General features: G+C 46.9%; 1 protein-coding gene across 2 annotated transcripts in view; it reads right to left on the bottom strand.

Moving 5' to 3' along the window:
- Positions 1 to 13375, bottom strand: part of LOC117581470 (homeotic protein ocelliless) — a 37521-nt gene extending 24146 nt beyond the window's left edge. For both annotated transcript variants that reach the window (XM_034268706.1, XM_034268707.1), the window contains exons 1-2: positions 12134 to 13375; positions 5048 to 5098 (exon numbers count right to left, since the gene is read on the bottom strand). In XM_034268706.1, coding sequence (XP_034124597.1) covers positions 5048 to 5098; positions 12134 to 12776 — 694 coding nt within the window. In that variant the 5' untranslated portion in view covers positions 12777 to 13375. The remainder of the gene's footprint in view (positions 1 to 5047; positions 5099 to 12133) is intronic.
- Between the last annotated feature and the right edge of the window lie 2657 nt (positions 13376 to 16032).

Here is a 16032-nt window from a genome sequence, read left to right as displayed (position 1 = left end):
TTCTTGTGCCCCGCTGCCAGCTCCTTGACTTGTTCATTTTGTAAGCTGCGCGCCATTTTTGTTAGCTAGCCGCAGTCTCCACATGGCTCCACATCCCCAAACTCATCTCCATAGCCATCGTCAACCTCTAGTTGGTCCCATTCCTAAGCTCCCCACTCCCCTTACCCCCGCTTCCATACTCCCCTTGCTATGCATCAAGTAACCAACAAAATGACTAATTCCTCGCCCATGTGCTGTGTGCTGTGTGCTAGTGTGTCTGCAGCAGTGTGTATGATGGCAGTGCGGCACTGTGGCCACACATTGAGTGTGTGTGTGTGTGTGTGTGTGTGTTAGGGGTATGTGTGTGTATGAGTGTGTGCCGCATAAACAGTTGCATGGCAAAATACGCTAATAAAGTGGCTGAGTTGTTGGCAACGCGACGAGGCATCGTCTCGGCAACGTCGCAGTCAGCTTCTGCGTCAGAATTGACGTTGGCGCTTGCGTTGGCGTTGCGGCAACGTCATCGTCATCGTCGGTGGTATCGTTGAGGGGCATTTGCAATTTGCATTAGCACCAAAGTGGCTGCGTTTTTGTATGTGCATGTGTTGGTGTTGGTGTGGGTGTGTGGCATGCCCCTGTCCCTGCCCCTGCCCCTGCCCCTGTCCCGACCCAACTGGCATCTATGTATTTTTGCTTATTTTTGTGTGTGCTTTTTTCGTACTAATTAGAAATTAAATTGAATTATTTGCTTGAGGAATCAAACAGAAAATAGAAAACGCAGAAAATAATTCGTACAGGGGGGGGAAAAAACGCGGGGAGCAACGGAATGGGCGGAGGAACACAGCAAGTGGGGACAGTAAATGCTTCAATTAATAGCTTTGATTGATGTCTGACAGAGAACGCTCTTCCCTCCCCAACGAAACTTTATTTAAACACATGCCAAAAAAGGGCACTTGGACACCTAATAAGTGGCAGAGTAAATAAAGATCGTAGGGGTAAAAATATGACATATTCCAGGAGTTATATTATTCCCACACTCAGCTTTCTATACGTTTGGTCGTCCTTTCACTGCACAATTTGGCGGCGCATCCTGTTTAAAATAAATCATTAATTTATGGGTGGAAACATAAATTAAAGTATTTCTGAGTCGCTCTGTTTGAATATTCCTTGACAGTTTTATTCCTTGCTTAACGATTCCTTTTAGTGGTTCCACTTTCCCTGATGCTTCATTCGGTCGGTCGGTTGGTCGGTTGGGCAGTCTGTCAGTCGGATTGTCTGTGGATGTCCTTCAAGCGACTTCGTCTGGAATTTATTCACGAAATTCGCTTTGACAACGGGTCTCCGACATTGTCCAGCGTTTGTTCCTGTCTAATTGCTCTTGTCTGTCTCGCTCTCTAGCTTTCGCTTTCTCTGTCTCTGTCTCGGTGTCTGTCTTCTTCTCTCTTTGGCAGGACAGCCTTCAGTCCCTCTGTCCTCCCTCAATCTACCCATGGCCCCCACGTTCCCTCCGCTCGTTCCGCTCCTGTTGGCCGTAATTTGCGCACTCAATGGAAAATTGTTAATTAGATTCCTTGCTTGTCGTGTGACTTCGTCTTCTACTGCTGCCCCTGCCCCTGCCACTGCCCCATCTCAATCGAGTCCATTGTTATGCTGCCACACTACCACGACCCCCATACCGTCACCTGGTGGCCTAATGCCCCCCCCCCCCCCCCCCCCCCCTCTCTGGGTACAGCATTTTAGTCAGCTTTGTGTCAAAGTTGGTTAACGTGATTGCTGTTGCCATATTGCCCGGGCCCCCGCCACGGTAGCGACCACCACCGCATAACCCTTTCTCTCTGTCGCCCACACTCTCTCCCCATTCCAGCTCTTTTTTAGCCAACTTCGCACCCACTTTAGGCCACCTTTCCGCTTCACCGACCCAAGCGAACTCAACGAACTTTAAGTGCAAAGCGCTTTGCGCCAACAGCAAACAAAACGAAAGCTGCATCAGCAACCAAAACAACAACAACAACTTCAACAAAGATAGCAACAACAACAACAACTGCAATGATGACAACAACAACAAGAAAAGCAACAAGAGCGTCGCAATTTTTGCACTAAACTTTTTGCTCTTTCACTTTTTGTGGGCCCTCTTTGTGGGTGCAATCTCGACGCGGTAACGATGTGCAGGAAATAACATGGGAAAGAAATAGAGACACAAAGTCACAGAGGGAGAGAGAGAGAGAGAGAGAGCACAGGCGAAGAGGAGAGAGCCATGCAGAGGTGGAGATTGATCATTGAATGGAACTCTCCTGGAACTCGATCAACCACTTGGAGTGGAGTGAAGGCGTGGAGCCATTGGGCTTCCGTCTAGTAACACATTAATTTTAGTTTTTCCACATATATTTTCTATTTATTCCTTACAACACGATTCCTGTGTCTTATTCTCGATTCCATTCTGGTTAATTCATTCATCATTTAGCATTCATTTTGGGCATTCCTTTAGTTTTGTGTGGCTGAAAACAGTGACAACTCCATCAACGGATCATATTTCTGTTGCTGATTCTTTCCTCGAATTCATTCTCCGTTTTGGCGGACAGGTTGTCCGTCCATCCACATCCACCCTTGCCATCCTTTGGCCACCCCTGCACTGGCGTTGACATATTCACATTCAGTCAACGGGTGCGATGTGAATCGCGATTGGTTTCGCTTCACACATGTCATCTTCATGCGAGTGAGTGGATGATTCGAATGCCGATATACCCTCGCAGAGGGTATTGTGATTTTAAAAAGAACGTCTTTTCTTTATACAATTCTTTTATTCTTTAAAAAATAATTTAATAATCATAATCAGAGCACAATCGGAGGATCATTTCATCAAAACAGACCATGTGCAAGGGTATACAAAAAACATCATCCTCAGTGCTGGCTTTCATTGGATGTTTGTGTGTTTTTTTCGTGTCTTACGTGTTTCAATTAGGATCAGGGTGGGAGAGCGGGGACGCTGCCATTGCATTCGCCATGGCCAGCAAATAAAACTTAGACACGCTCGGGAAGGATTCGTGGCGCAATGGAAAAAAAGGGGAAAAAAAATGCCAATTAAAATCTTAGCCATGACAAGTGCATCACGATGGGCCGACACAAGTGCAGCAGGCAGCAGACTCCGGGAGAATGTCATGTGGGTGGCTGGTGGCTCTCTGGCACCCACACCCTCTGCTGCACTTTGGCCCCGACTCTGGGACACTCCCACTGGCCCGAGCATCCACTCGGAGCCACCATTCAAGGCAAATTGCCCTACTTGTCAGTCTCGGCTCATTCTGTTCTGTTCTGTTCTGTTCTGTTCGCCGTCGTAGTCTTGGCCTTTGTGTAATCTTGTCTTGCAATCTGCTCTCAGCAAATGGCTCAAAAGTGGCTCTCCCAACGTGCCTGCCACCAGCCACCAGCCACCAGTAAGGCAGGCCAGGCCCTTCATCATCATCTTCATCTCCATCTTCATCTTCATCTAATGTTGTTGCTGGTGGCTCTCGCTCTGCCGTTGAGTTGCCTCAAGTTCCCGACTCTGGAAGAATGCAGGCGTCGAGTGGCTCTGCTACTAAAGGAAGACTTAAGCAGGGCACTTCGCCCCATAAAAACAGAATATAAAGAATGCGCGGCCAAGTGGCCAAGTTCGTGTTCCCCCCGCTCTGCACTCGCATTGCCACTGGCTGGCCCCAGTCAGAGATTAGAGCCTTGTAAGGGCCTACCTACTACTAAAAACAACAGCAGCAGCAACAGCCACAACATCAACAAAAAGGCAATTAAGTAGGAAAGACAATACGAGTGCCACCACAGCAACAAGATGAAAAGGGAAATGCTGAGGAAATGTCGAAAGTGGTTAAGGATAAAGATGTATTGGAAATGTTAATATGCATTCAAATAACATTCTCTATTACAATTAATTAAATTCATGAATTCATAATCAATTAACAAGTGAAAACTAATCCATTTAAATACTTTTTGGCTAATATTTCTTCGTTAATTGAAAAGTTTTGCTGTTTAATTTGTTGTAAACAAGTCGAGTGGCGCTTTCCCGGTTGATTTTAATGGAAATATAATAGTTTCTCGCCTCAATTTTAGGGTATTCAATCAGCAGACGTTCTTCTCATTCGCTCGACAGACATTTAGATTTATTGGCACACTCATTGGTGGCCCGTTCCACACACACTGCTCCACCACTGCACACACCTTTTGAAAATCTCCAGAATCCCGAATCCAGACTGCCGAATCCACAATCCCAAATCCATCCATCCATCCATCCATCCCCCTTGCCACGATTGCCAGAGCGTTTCTTATTAGACAAGTTTATGTGAGCGCTTCGCATTTCTTTCGCTTTGTTTTTGGCTTGTGCTCGCTTCTGTGTGCGAGTGTGCGTGTGTGTGTGTGTGTCGAAAGGGTTAAAGCAAACGGAGGACAGGACATGTGTCCTGCGGACCAGCAGCAGCAGCAGCAGCAACAGCAGCAGCATGTGTGTATGCGGAGATGTATGCGCGTGCAAATTGCGTATAAAAGCGTATGTTGAAAATATTTATTGCCCGTTGCGAATGCAACAAAATGAAAATGAAATTTCATTATTTGACTTTTGTCTCTCGCTCTGTGTCTCTCTCTGGCTCTTGCCACATGTGTGTGGATTTTTTTGTCTGCTTTTTTGTTAGCTAAATTGTTTATTTTATTAGCAATTTGGGAAATTTATGGGCCTGCCATGCGAAAACCCTTTCCTCATGACTCCTGGCCACGCCCTCGCCCCCGCCTCAGGGGCAACCGCTTCGAAATTAAGCGCAGGAATGCCCATTAATTAGGGTAGACACCGAGGAGGAGGCACAAAAAGAGACAGATACACATGCATATACATACATGTGTGGAGAAAGAGTAGTGCTGCCCTCTGTTGGTCGGGGTACATGCGAGGTCCTTGGTTTGGTCAGCGAATAAGCTTTTGTCCCCTGCCAGGACTGCATTATGGTCTGCGCATTGCCTACCTTTAGGGGTTCCACTTAATTTCTACCCTGCCTAAAGTCCCTACCACACATTCCTCTTCCTCTGACTCTTCGCTTACCTGGCAAACATGTTCCAGCTCCCGCCGCAAAGTTCTTCAGCTGCGGAAACCCTAAAGGAGAGAAAGAAACTTTGAGTATCCGTATGAGCTCTTACATTTGATTCAATTAAAATAATTGTATGACTTTAAAAGCTTGAAACTATTTTTATTTCTATAAGAAATATTTGTATTATCATTTTGGTTCCTCTATGGCTTGAAATGGGCCTTCACTGAGAGTGTGCACTGTGCGCTGTGCAAGGGCGACTGGTGATTGTGATTTTCTCAGCATTTATTAGCCATACAAAGGCCCACGCCCGCACATAAGAACAGACAAACACAACTGTAGAGGGGGGGCTAAGGAGAAGATCGAGAGCCCCTCCCTGGAGCATCGAATAATCGTTTGTCGTTCACTTATCGTGCATATGGGCAGACACTCAGAAATGCAAATCGATGTCAAGACCAGCGCTCCTCGCTGCCACCCTGCCGCTGCCGCTGCCGCTGCCCCAGCCTCTTTCCGGGGAGTGACATATCAAAGCAAAATCAAATTTGACAGACAACCGCGCTAATTTCTGGTCGATGTTTCATTGTTTCAAGGCGTTCGCTCCGTCTCGTTTCGGCTCCGTTCGGTTTCGGTTCAGTTTTGTGTCGAGGTCTCGGTCTGGGCTCTGGGCTCTGGGCTCTGGTCTTTGTGTGTGCCGTGCCTCAGCGGCTGAGCCGCGAAAGGGGTTGTCCATGCCCTGGCATTTCCCTCAATTGTTTTACGGTGACGCATTTCGAGAAACGATGCCAAGTACAATGGGACCAGCTCGAGCTCCAGCACCAGCAGCAGAAGCAGTGGCAGAAAGAGAGGCAGAGGCAGGGCAACCGCTTTAGCTCGAGTCGCTGTCGGACATGTGTATGATGATGATGATGGCTATGCTCGTAATAATGTTGATGATGAGGTTAAGGAACGTCTACAATCAAACTACATTTATTAGCTTATGGTTCGGGGATCGGCTCGGCACAATCGCAGCAGCTTTACCAGGAATTCCAATTACGATTTCTTTTGCTTTTGCTTTTGCGTTTGAGTTCCGAGTTCATGAAATCCGATATTGCGCAAAACTTCTCTAAAGAATTGCGAGGAACAAACAAAAACTACAGCAAAGGGAAAAAAAATGCAAGTGACGAAGTAATTATAAACTGATTAACGCCAAACAATAGCTGATATGGGTCGAACGGCCTGCGTTTGGGCTTCTGCTCTTGGGGATCGCCGAGGCAGAGCCAGGGAGCATTTCAATTGAATTTAGAGCAAGTTTCTAACCATCGACTGGAGATTGGAGATGGGAGATGGGAGAGTGGAAAGTGGGGACCATGAACCATAGATGTGCCCCCACCCAGACCACACAGAGCGTATTGGGTCGTGAGCTCCCGCCGGATCCGGACAACCTCTCCGGACAGCTCCCAATTGCCTCGGGCCGGTCGCATGCAAAGTAGCCGCTTCAGTGTCCAGCGAATGAGTCTCAAAGTGCTTCTCGCGGCAAACGGATGACGGGGCTGCGGGGAAAGCCTCCAACAAGTTGTTCAATGATATTCAAATGCGAACCGAAGAGCTTGAATTCAGCATCGGGTAAGTGAAGTGTCTCTTTCGGCACAAATGCGAGCTTGGAAAGCCTCAATGAATGGGAATACATGTTTGCGAGAACATACCACGGACAAATGCCTACGAGTATCTGTACATAAAGGCCTTCAGGTCATTGTGTGGAAAGGGCATCTTCATTTGCCTTAATCTGTTTATTTTTGTAAGTTTTTAAGCATTTTGATTAAATCTTTAAATGATCCATCAGTCTCTAGTGCAACTTAAAATCAAAAACAAAACGGGAAGGTCGATTTATCCACCAATTTGTATTTATTAATCACAATACTTGACTCGAGACGAGCTGGGTCTCAGACGACAAGCGGTGCGCGGTGGTTCCATATTCCATATTCCATTTTCCATAAAAGTCTCTAATTCTTCCAATTTGATGGACTGATGCACTTTTTTCCTTAGTTTCTTTCTTTAAATTTCGTAAATTTATATGCAATCTTCAGATAGATGAGATTAAAAGCTAATTGTATGATTAATTTTGTTGCATAGCAATTTCGAACTATGTACCGTATGGTACATAAATATATGTACTCCATTCCCCTATCATCGAATTTCATGGGATCAGGTGTACCAGTTGGATTTTTTGTTCGTTTGCTCTGCCCATAAATGAAACAATTTACAGCCAAAAAAGAAATAGAGAAAAAACTGCTGAGTAGCCACTCCAAATAGCCAGATAGATGGCCAGTACTGCATAATTAGCAGTCGCGCCGTCGCTCTAGTCATTGTCGCTCCAGACAGTGAAAGCAGCTGATGGCCGAAATGGACTGAGAATAGTCAATTCCAACTCAAAACTTAGACTCCAGGCACTAACTCCCAATACGAAAGGCCGTTTCGAGCCGCTGAAGAAGCAGGCAGAAGGCAGCCGAGGAAACTCAAGTGCCAAATCGTGTTTATTTGCGTTATAAAATTAGCGCAGCGGCGCTCAAGTGTAGCCTCTGCGACTGTATCTCTTCGCGTGAGTGTGTCACTGTGGGGCCAGTGGCGTTGGAGGGGGACAAAAGAGCAACCGTCGATTGACGAAAGAAATCAGAAAGCAAAAGCAGAGCAGGATATAACCGAACTCGTCTAAAATTTAGAAATGAATATGAATATGAAGCAGCCAACGAAACTCCTTATCCCCCTTTGCAAAGCTTTCATTCTCCGACTCTACGCCTCTGTCCCAAGTGTTTGGTGTGCAGTTTGTGGAGCGCTGAGCTTTTCGGAGCACGGAATATTGCCCGTCTCTGATTGCCATGTGACGCGGCACAAAATCTAGCTTATGAATACAATTGTATCTGCATATGTACATATGTAGAGCCACGATTCTGCCTATTTATCGCTGACTCTTATGATTATTATTATATGCGGGTGATTATGGTGAATGAATTTTCTATGCTTTATTTTTGTGTGTTTTGTGTTTCAGTGGCGTTCCAGTCGAACAAATTAGAAATAATTGCGGCTAATTCCGTTCAATGTGTATCGCTGATTGTGAATCAACCTCCGGCTGGGATTGCACTCACTCACACTCGGACAATCGCACATTCACACTGATACTCTCATTCATTCTCACACTGACTCACTCGCACAGCAAATTAACCCCTTGAGTGGCACTCGGCACTTCGTTCGTCAAGTTGCTTTAATTGACTTTTAAATTTGCAAAAAATCAAAGCGAAAAAGTGTGACAAAGTGCCCAAAAAAGAATGGGTGCGAACGGGCATGGGATTGGGGAGGGATAGGGGCTGTGCGGCAGGGGAATCTCAGGACTGGACCGTGGGGAGAGGCGGAGGTTAGAGTGCAACTGAAACAATAACTGCACTCGTGCCGCGTTGTCGGTGTCGGCATCGAACATTTTCACACCTCAGACAATGCCCACGAGTGCCACTGAGCGGGAGTAGAGTGGACCGAAGGGTGGGGCACACTCAACTCGCCGGGCGGTCGTCCGCCCCACTCAATGAAGGGCGTTTGTCGACAATTTCTCTTTTTTTTCCCATTCATTTCTCATGTCGATTTTCCGCTCATGTCGTTGTTTTTGGGTGGTTTATTTTTTCTTTCTAATTTACGTCAACGCAAAATCAAAGCAAAGTCAAAAGACCATGCATGTCTGCTCGGGGCCTGGTCTATAAGGCGGCACCACAGACCGCACACATTGTCCGAATACCAGACCAGAGGAAAAACTACAATTAAGAATATTTTTATCATCACAGAGATGGGTGGATGTGGCAGGAGAGCGGAGCGGCAGGCGAACTGGCAGGCAACTGGGGCTATTAGCAAAGTGGCTCAAATATCAAAGGGCAGTCGATGTCACGGTTGGAACCGCTTTATGGCACCACTGACAAGCAGCAATTAGCAGCTCTGGAGCGGCGGATATGAGCTAACGATTCGATAACCATAAACTTTGGGGGAGTGTACTTCCTGCACTATCGAATACACGAGTTATCTGAGAGATGTTGCGATGTTGGGTCCAAGACATCAACTGATTGCTTTTATTCTGCCATTTTATTTAAAATCATGAATCTATTAAATACCACCAACAAAGAAAGAAAATTCGGACATTATTTATTGCCCAAGAACCTAACAGCAAATATAATTGACCGACTAATCGATTAATATAGAAGAATGAGTTAAACCATCTCTAGCTATCTGGCGGCGACTTGGCAGCCCACACACAATCCGCTAAATGGTTAATTTCGAGCCACAAATAATTTGCCAAAATATGCATTTGAGTGGGCAAAGGAAAGTCTATTGCTATCAATTTGCAATAACAAAATTTTCCAAATATATACATATCTACATACATACGTAGATAAGTACACATGTGCGAGTGTGTGGGTGTGTGTGGGTGAGTGCTTTGGTGTGTCGGCAAACACATCAAAACGACTGTCACAACAAAGCGAGGACGAGCGACAAGGAGAAGGAGAACCAAAGTGAAAATTGTCAATTAAATGCTGGCGAAAAGCAGAGAAAATCGTTTTCCTTTCTGGTTTATTTTTTTCTTTCTTTGTTCGTTGTTACTGTTGTAGTTGTTGTTGTTGTGGGGCAACCAATTTTCCGATTTGGTTTTCTCCTTCCGTCTGTCGTCGCTGGTAAAAGATCAAAGGCACTTAATGGCCACGTCGTGAGGCGCCAATTGGAAGCTTCACAAGCTTTTGCTTGGGGCACACTCTCTCCCCTTCTCTTCCTCGTGGCCCCTCCCGCTGCCCCTCGCACAGCTTAGCCTTAGCCGTGGCTGGGGCTGGGGCAGGAAATCCGCCCCCGAAAGCCATGCGAGAACTTGATGCGATTTTTTAATTGACGAACGGGGCCCGCAAATGGTTAAAAAATCAACAGGGAACCGAATTTGTTTGCTATATAAAGAGCAGAACGAGTCAACAATATGCAAAATTAAATACGATGACGCGAATGAAAAGGCACAAAGCTACAGCAATAACAGAACTAGCCACAAAAAGCGCCACTGCAGATTGCCTCGAATGGGGGATGCCCTAAACGAAGAGCGATGAGTCTAATAGATTTACACGTGGTCAATTTGAGAGCTAATGGGTAACAAATTAAGTTTGGCTAGTCTTACATGGGTTGTACATTTTATTCCAAAACTTAAAGTCAAGATCAAAGCACAACAAAAAATAGATAGAACAAATAAATATTTTACGAATCTATAGTTTTCGGACTCAGTTAGTTATTGCTATTACTATAAAGATTATATCTATCTATGGAACTCTCCACAAATGATATTCTTTCTGGTTCATGATCTTCCTATAAGCCAATATGCTTCACGAACACGACAAAGTTCTTTCCCACATTTATTAAACGCAAATTGCGAAGACGACGAGTCGGTGGAAATGTGCGATAAACGAAATAAAAATAAAAATACAATAATTAAAGTAAAGCAGAAACAGCAACAAAGCGTCGCAGCAGAAAAGAAAGCCCCCGCCATACGCAGAAAAAGGGTCCGGAAGTGGATTCGTGGATTTAGAAAAATGTAAATTTAAATTTAAATCGAAAACCCAGTTCGATATCCCTCAAATATTTCAAATGGAAATTGGCACAGTGAATCAGAGCAGACCAGATGAAGATGGAACTGGGGATGGAGATTGGAGATGCTGATGACGATGACGATGACATTTCAACGCTAATTATAATAAGAATAACAATAACAACAGCTGCTGCCACTTGAATCTGCAAGATTATCTTCCCCTGCTCCTGTCCCTGCCTCTGCCAGTGATTCTTCGTCTGTCACCGACTCTCCGGCTATATCTTTTTCCGTCTCTATCTCTCTCTCTCTTTCTCTTTCTCTTACTCCTTCTCTCAATTTCTGTGTTTGTGTCTCTGGGTTTGCTGTCATCGACTCGGCTTTGGGTGATATTGCCACTTGCTGCTGCCTCCGCAGTTGGCCCCGCCACTTGCAAATGAGCTTGAGACCCAGAGACAGCAGCAGGTCGACAGCAGCGGAGCCGTCTCAAGCCCCGACTCTGGCCCTTACGTGTATAGGTGTCATTGCCTTGTGCTGATCGTCGAACAAAGACGCCTCTACAGTGGCACCAGCGCAATGGGTAATCCACATAAATTAAGTTCAATGAGAGCAGCATTTACTATTACTCAACGCTGATATTAAATAACTACAGGCTGCAATCCATTCGCATATACAATTCTAGCAATATATCTGCAGTGGTGTTCGTCTTGGAAAAAACATTGGGAGGGCTTTCTAGCTGCTTGGAGTAATTTGCAAAATATAGCTACAATGTCATACAATTATAATGCATTTATGTTCATAACCTTTAAAGCATCCCATGAACTTTATTTATTCAGCAAACATACATTTGAAGATGTTGTCGTACATTTATGAATATTTTTCAATGGAACCGATGGGTAAATAAATCCAAATTAATATGTACGAAACTTTATCGATATATTTCTTAACAGCAGAAGTCGCGTAAGAACTCGAGGTAGGATGCTTATGCTCCCCAAAGCAGCCCTCCTCGTGTAATGATTATAGATATATAAACAATTACTTTCATTATTCGATTCTCATCCCACTGTACCACTCCACTCCGCGCTCTCTAACACACACACACACATGCAGCCGGAGCAGAGCAATTGCCATTGCAATTAGCAGCTCAACTTGAGTGCTGGTGGCGGAGGTGGCTGGAGAGGATGAGGATGCGGATGAGAGGGAGTGAAGTGGTGCTGGCCATCCGTTGGAGGCTGTCTACTGGTGGTGGTGCTGGGGGGAAGACTTATTGGGGCTAAAGCTGATTTGCTTCTCGATGGCCCGCTGATTAATTTCTTTTTTATGCTAACTAAGCGGCACTCAGCCACCTCTCCGCACACACAGACATACATCTGTGTGTGTTTACGTTTTTCTGCGTTTGTGTGTGACAGGTGACAGAACCAGTTGCGTTTGCTAATTGCGCTTAAACTTTGATTGTTATTGTAACTGCCGCTTTCGGGGGCAAAAGCTTGCTTGGGTTGTAGGGGGGGTTGGTGGTTGATCGGGTTCAGTGGCTTACCCTGCGCATGTAGCAGCGGGTGGTGATGGTGGTGGTGTGGGTGGTGGTGCGGCATTGGAGGCGGCGGCACACCAGTAGCTGCAGCCGCATGCGGATGTGGATGCCCTCCGTGCGGATGATGCGGCTGATTGTGGTGGTGGTGTTGATGCACTGCAGCGGCCAGCTGATGGGGCATAAAGGCGGCCGCCACCGCTGCATGGGCATTGAAGTAGGCCATGCGGGAGGCGGCTGCCATGGTCATTTGGTGGTGCTCCCTGTAGTGGTGGTGCTGCTGTTGCTGCTGCTGCTGCTGATCTATCACCGATGTCATGTTGTCACCCACTGCTCCACCTCCGGTTCCGCTTGCTGTGCCCGCTGTTGCTGTGGTTGTTGTTGCTACTGCTGCAACAGTATTATATGTTGCCACTGATGTTGTTGCCGCTGCTGCTGTTGTTGATCCACCTGCATCTGTGGTTGTTGCAGCTCCTCCTGCAGCTGTTGTGCTTGCTGTTGAAATACTTTTTGGCGATGGCTGGCTGCTGGCGGCTGTTGTCAAATCCGTTGGCGTCTCGCAGGTTGCCACCGTTTCTGTTGTGGTTGTTGCCGCTGCCGCCACGGCCAGTCCGAGGAGCTCCTGTATGGCAAAGGGCGAACGCTGCGGCATCGCTGCAGCTTATGTTTCCCTCGATTAATCGATTGGCTGGCTCTGCCTCAATTGTTGTGCTGCTATTTTAATGGAACATTTTCGGGGCTTTCCCCTAAACGAGAACTCCAGCTGGCTCTCTTTTCGCTCTCTGCCTTCGCGCGCTCTCTCTCTCTCTCTCTCTCTCCCTCTATTTCTCTCTCTTTCTCTCCGTGTGGCACTCAGTGGCTCCTTGGCACCAGAGGCCTAGTATGCCGGCCCAGAGTCCCGCTAAACTTCACTTGAACCTACGATGCGGGGACCGAGCACTAAAAAAATTTGATTGCTGCGAGATTGGCGATTTGCGAGATTTGTGGCACGCGTCGTTGTCGCTGTCGCTGTCGCAAAAACACACAACAAATTCGCAATAATTTCCACGTTAAACTGTTGCCTGACTTAATGTGCACCAGGAGTTTTGTCGTCGTCGTCGTCGTCGTGAAAAGCTAACGTTGCCGTTGCCGTTCCTGGTGGTTGGGCCCCGGCTAGAAGGCATTCAGCGGCACGGCCAACACACAACGGTAATCGGCTACCGCCACGGCAACGGAGCTGGCGAGGACCTGAAACCATCAACGCTGCCAGGCGGCAGGCAGCAGGCGGCAGAACATGCCACTGCCACTGCGCCACACCAGCAGCAGTAGCAGCAGAAGTAGTAGCAGCTGAAGTAGCAGCAGCAGCAACAGTCACAGCAGCGACAGCACTCTGGCAGCGACTGCGCTGCCCGGCAACGGTAAATCCAACGGCAACGTCAGGGGCGGGCTCAGTCGCGCGGCGAGCATCTGGTTGCACCGCTCACACAGCTGCGAGTGCGAACGGTTCGGCTAGAGTGCGCACTTCCCCTGCCCGACGGGAGACCAACATGGCGCATGTGCGAGACGCGCTCTGCCTGTGCCAGAGGAGAGCAGCAATGGTGGGCCCGACCAGCTAGCCGCGCTGCTCTCACTCATACAGAGACTTCCAGCTCACTGGAATACTTCCAGCCAGACTGCCATGCTTGTTGGTGTGGGTGCGCTGAAGTGAGTGTGTGTTGGTGACGCAGCTGCGAGTGTGTGCGGAACCCATTTTGTGTGTGGGAAGGATCGAAGCTCACAGCACGGGACTCTTTTTCGATGAAGGACGCCAATTTATAGTCCCAAAAACGAGTCGAGTCGAGTTGAGTCCGAGTTGCCAGTTGCGACACTATTCAAAAATATGTGCAGCTCTCTTTGGGTTTCTGCTGTGACATTTGCTGGCCTGTCCCTGTCCCATGTCCCATGCCCGCCATCCTCCTAACAATGGGGACCCAAAAAAGCAGTCTAATTAAAATTTTCCTACAACTTTTACTATTAAAATGCGTAAATTAGCATTTACACAGCCCGCTGTCGGGCTGTCGGAGTGTGTTTGTGTGCGAGTCTGTCTGTCAGTCCTGTCCGAATTAATGTGTGTGTGTGGAGCAGGAGGCAGAGATGGAGAGTCCTTGCTGCGCAGTCAGCAAATTTTAGAGAGCTACGGGAATTTGAATCGGAATTGCAAAATTTCGGGAATTGTTGACAAAAGCTGCAAGAAGGGAACAGGGACTAAAACAGAGCTTCAGCTTTCCCCCTCACCCGTGAAGTAATCGAGTTCAAGTTCAGAGCTGTTTATAGAGATATTACGATGTATCTTTGCTGTTCCGAAGGATCTCAGCTGGCGCTCTACAGATTTAACTGAAATTTTAGCTGTTTGTTGCTGTTTGCAACCTGAGAAAATTCAAAATATAATTCGCAAAAATTATTCGAAATTGTATGCTTCAAAGCAGAGACCAAACAAAAAGCCATGCAAAAGATTTTGCTTTGATATTATTACGCAGATTAAAGCTATTGCCCAAGACGCATCTAGAGTCGAAACAATGGGAATTAGAAAGCTTTGTTTGAGCGTATCAGCAGCTTGCCAATTTGGCATCCAACGGGTTTTTTCAAGCGGGGCTTTTCTCACGCCCCCATGTGTCCACATCTACGAGTATGAGGAGGAGGCCCACGCGCGAGCTTCTGTCGCAATTAAACAATTGAAATGCCAGAGCCCCTGCCATTCCCATGGTATTCATCGAATCGGATCGGATCCGTCGGGCCACGCAGTCTGCCAGCGATGCCGTCGGCGCAGGCGCGACGCTCTCAGCTCTCAGCGCTCTGGCGATGAGAAGTGCGTACTGGAGGAATGTGGCTGTGGTAATTCGATATTTTGTGAGCAGGTTGCAGGATCTCTCGAGAGGCTGATGATTCATGCGAGAGCGTAGCCTGTTTTTCGAGCGAATTCGTTTATTTACAGGAATTTGATTGTTAATTAACTTGCAATTACAATCGCAAGGGAAATGTGTTCGGGGATCAGTGGATCTCCGATCGTTTGGCTGTCAAAATAAATATTGAATTTCCCCCCCCCATGGCCGATGGGCGATTAATGATGATTATGCTGTGAGCAATTTGTCCGTAATACGATATCTTATTTTGGCATAGTTTCTCTAGTTTTTCCTTGCACATCCTCTGCAGCTTCCCACCTGGCGGCCATTGGCTACAGTTTTTCCCTCTGCCACTCACATTTGCTTTGTTTTTGTTTTTGTTTTGCTTGGCCCTTGGCTTGGATTGTCCTTCAAGTTCCAAGAAGCTCTGTCCCGGATTCCACCTTCTTCATTGTTTTGCAAATATTTTGACGTGCGATTCTCTCACAAAACGAGAGCGAGAGACGACACGGAGACACAGGGAAGGACGGACAACAGCTCGACTACCTGGCGACTGTCGGTCTGGGGTTTGGGGTCTCTGGTTCTGGTTTGGGTTCTGCTTCTGATTCTGGTTCGGGCAGTGCTCCCGATGCCTCCATGCTCCATCCTCCATACTCCATGGCCGATGGATACCGGGTGCCCTGTCTGGAGCTGCGAACTGCTTGAGCTGCTCTTCACATTTCTGGTAGTTGACATGGCCCACCAAATGATTCAATTATGACGATTGAGGCCCGCCGCTCAAGTGCGAAAGTTGACCAAAATCCCCAAATCGATGCCGAATCCGAAGTGTTCGAATGTCAATTAAGTGTCGAGATTTATTTACTTAACTATTATTGTCTTGAGACACAATCAAAATTGGACAAACTTAATTATGAACAATTAAAGTTCAGTTACTTTTTGTGTAGGTTTCCTCCTCTCCTCTCCTCTTCTCTCCTCTCCGATTTACAAACACTTTTACCACCCGATTATTTTTGGGCAATAACTTCAGATTCGAGTGATGGCCAACAGACA

This window comes from Drosophila guanche, unplaced genomic scaffold (genome assembly GCF_900245975.1).
Source record: "Drosophila guanche unplaced genomic scaffold, DGUA_6, whole genome shotgun sequence".
Lineage (NCBI taxonomy): Eukaryota > Metazoa > Arthropoda > Insecta > Diptera > Drosophilidae > Drosophila > Drosophila guanche.
Note: the sequence above shows the minus strand (reverse complement) of the source record. Positions and strands in the feature narration are given on the sequence as shown.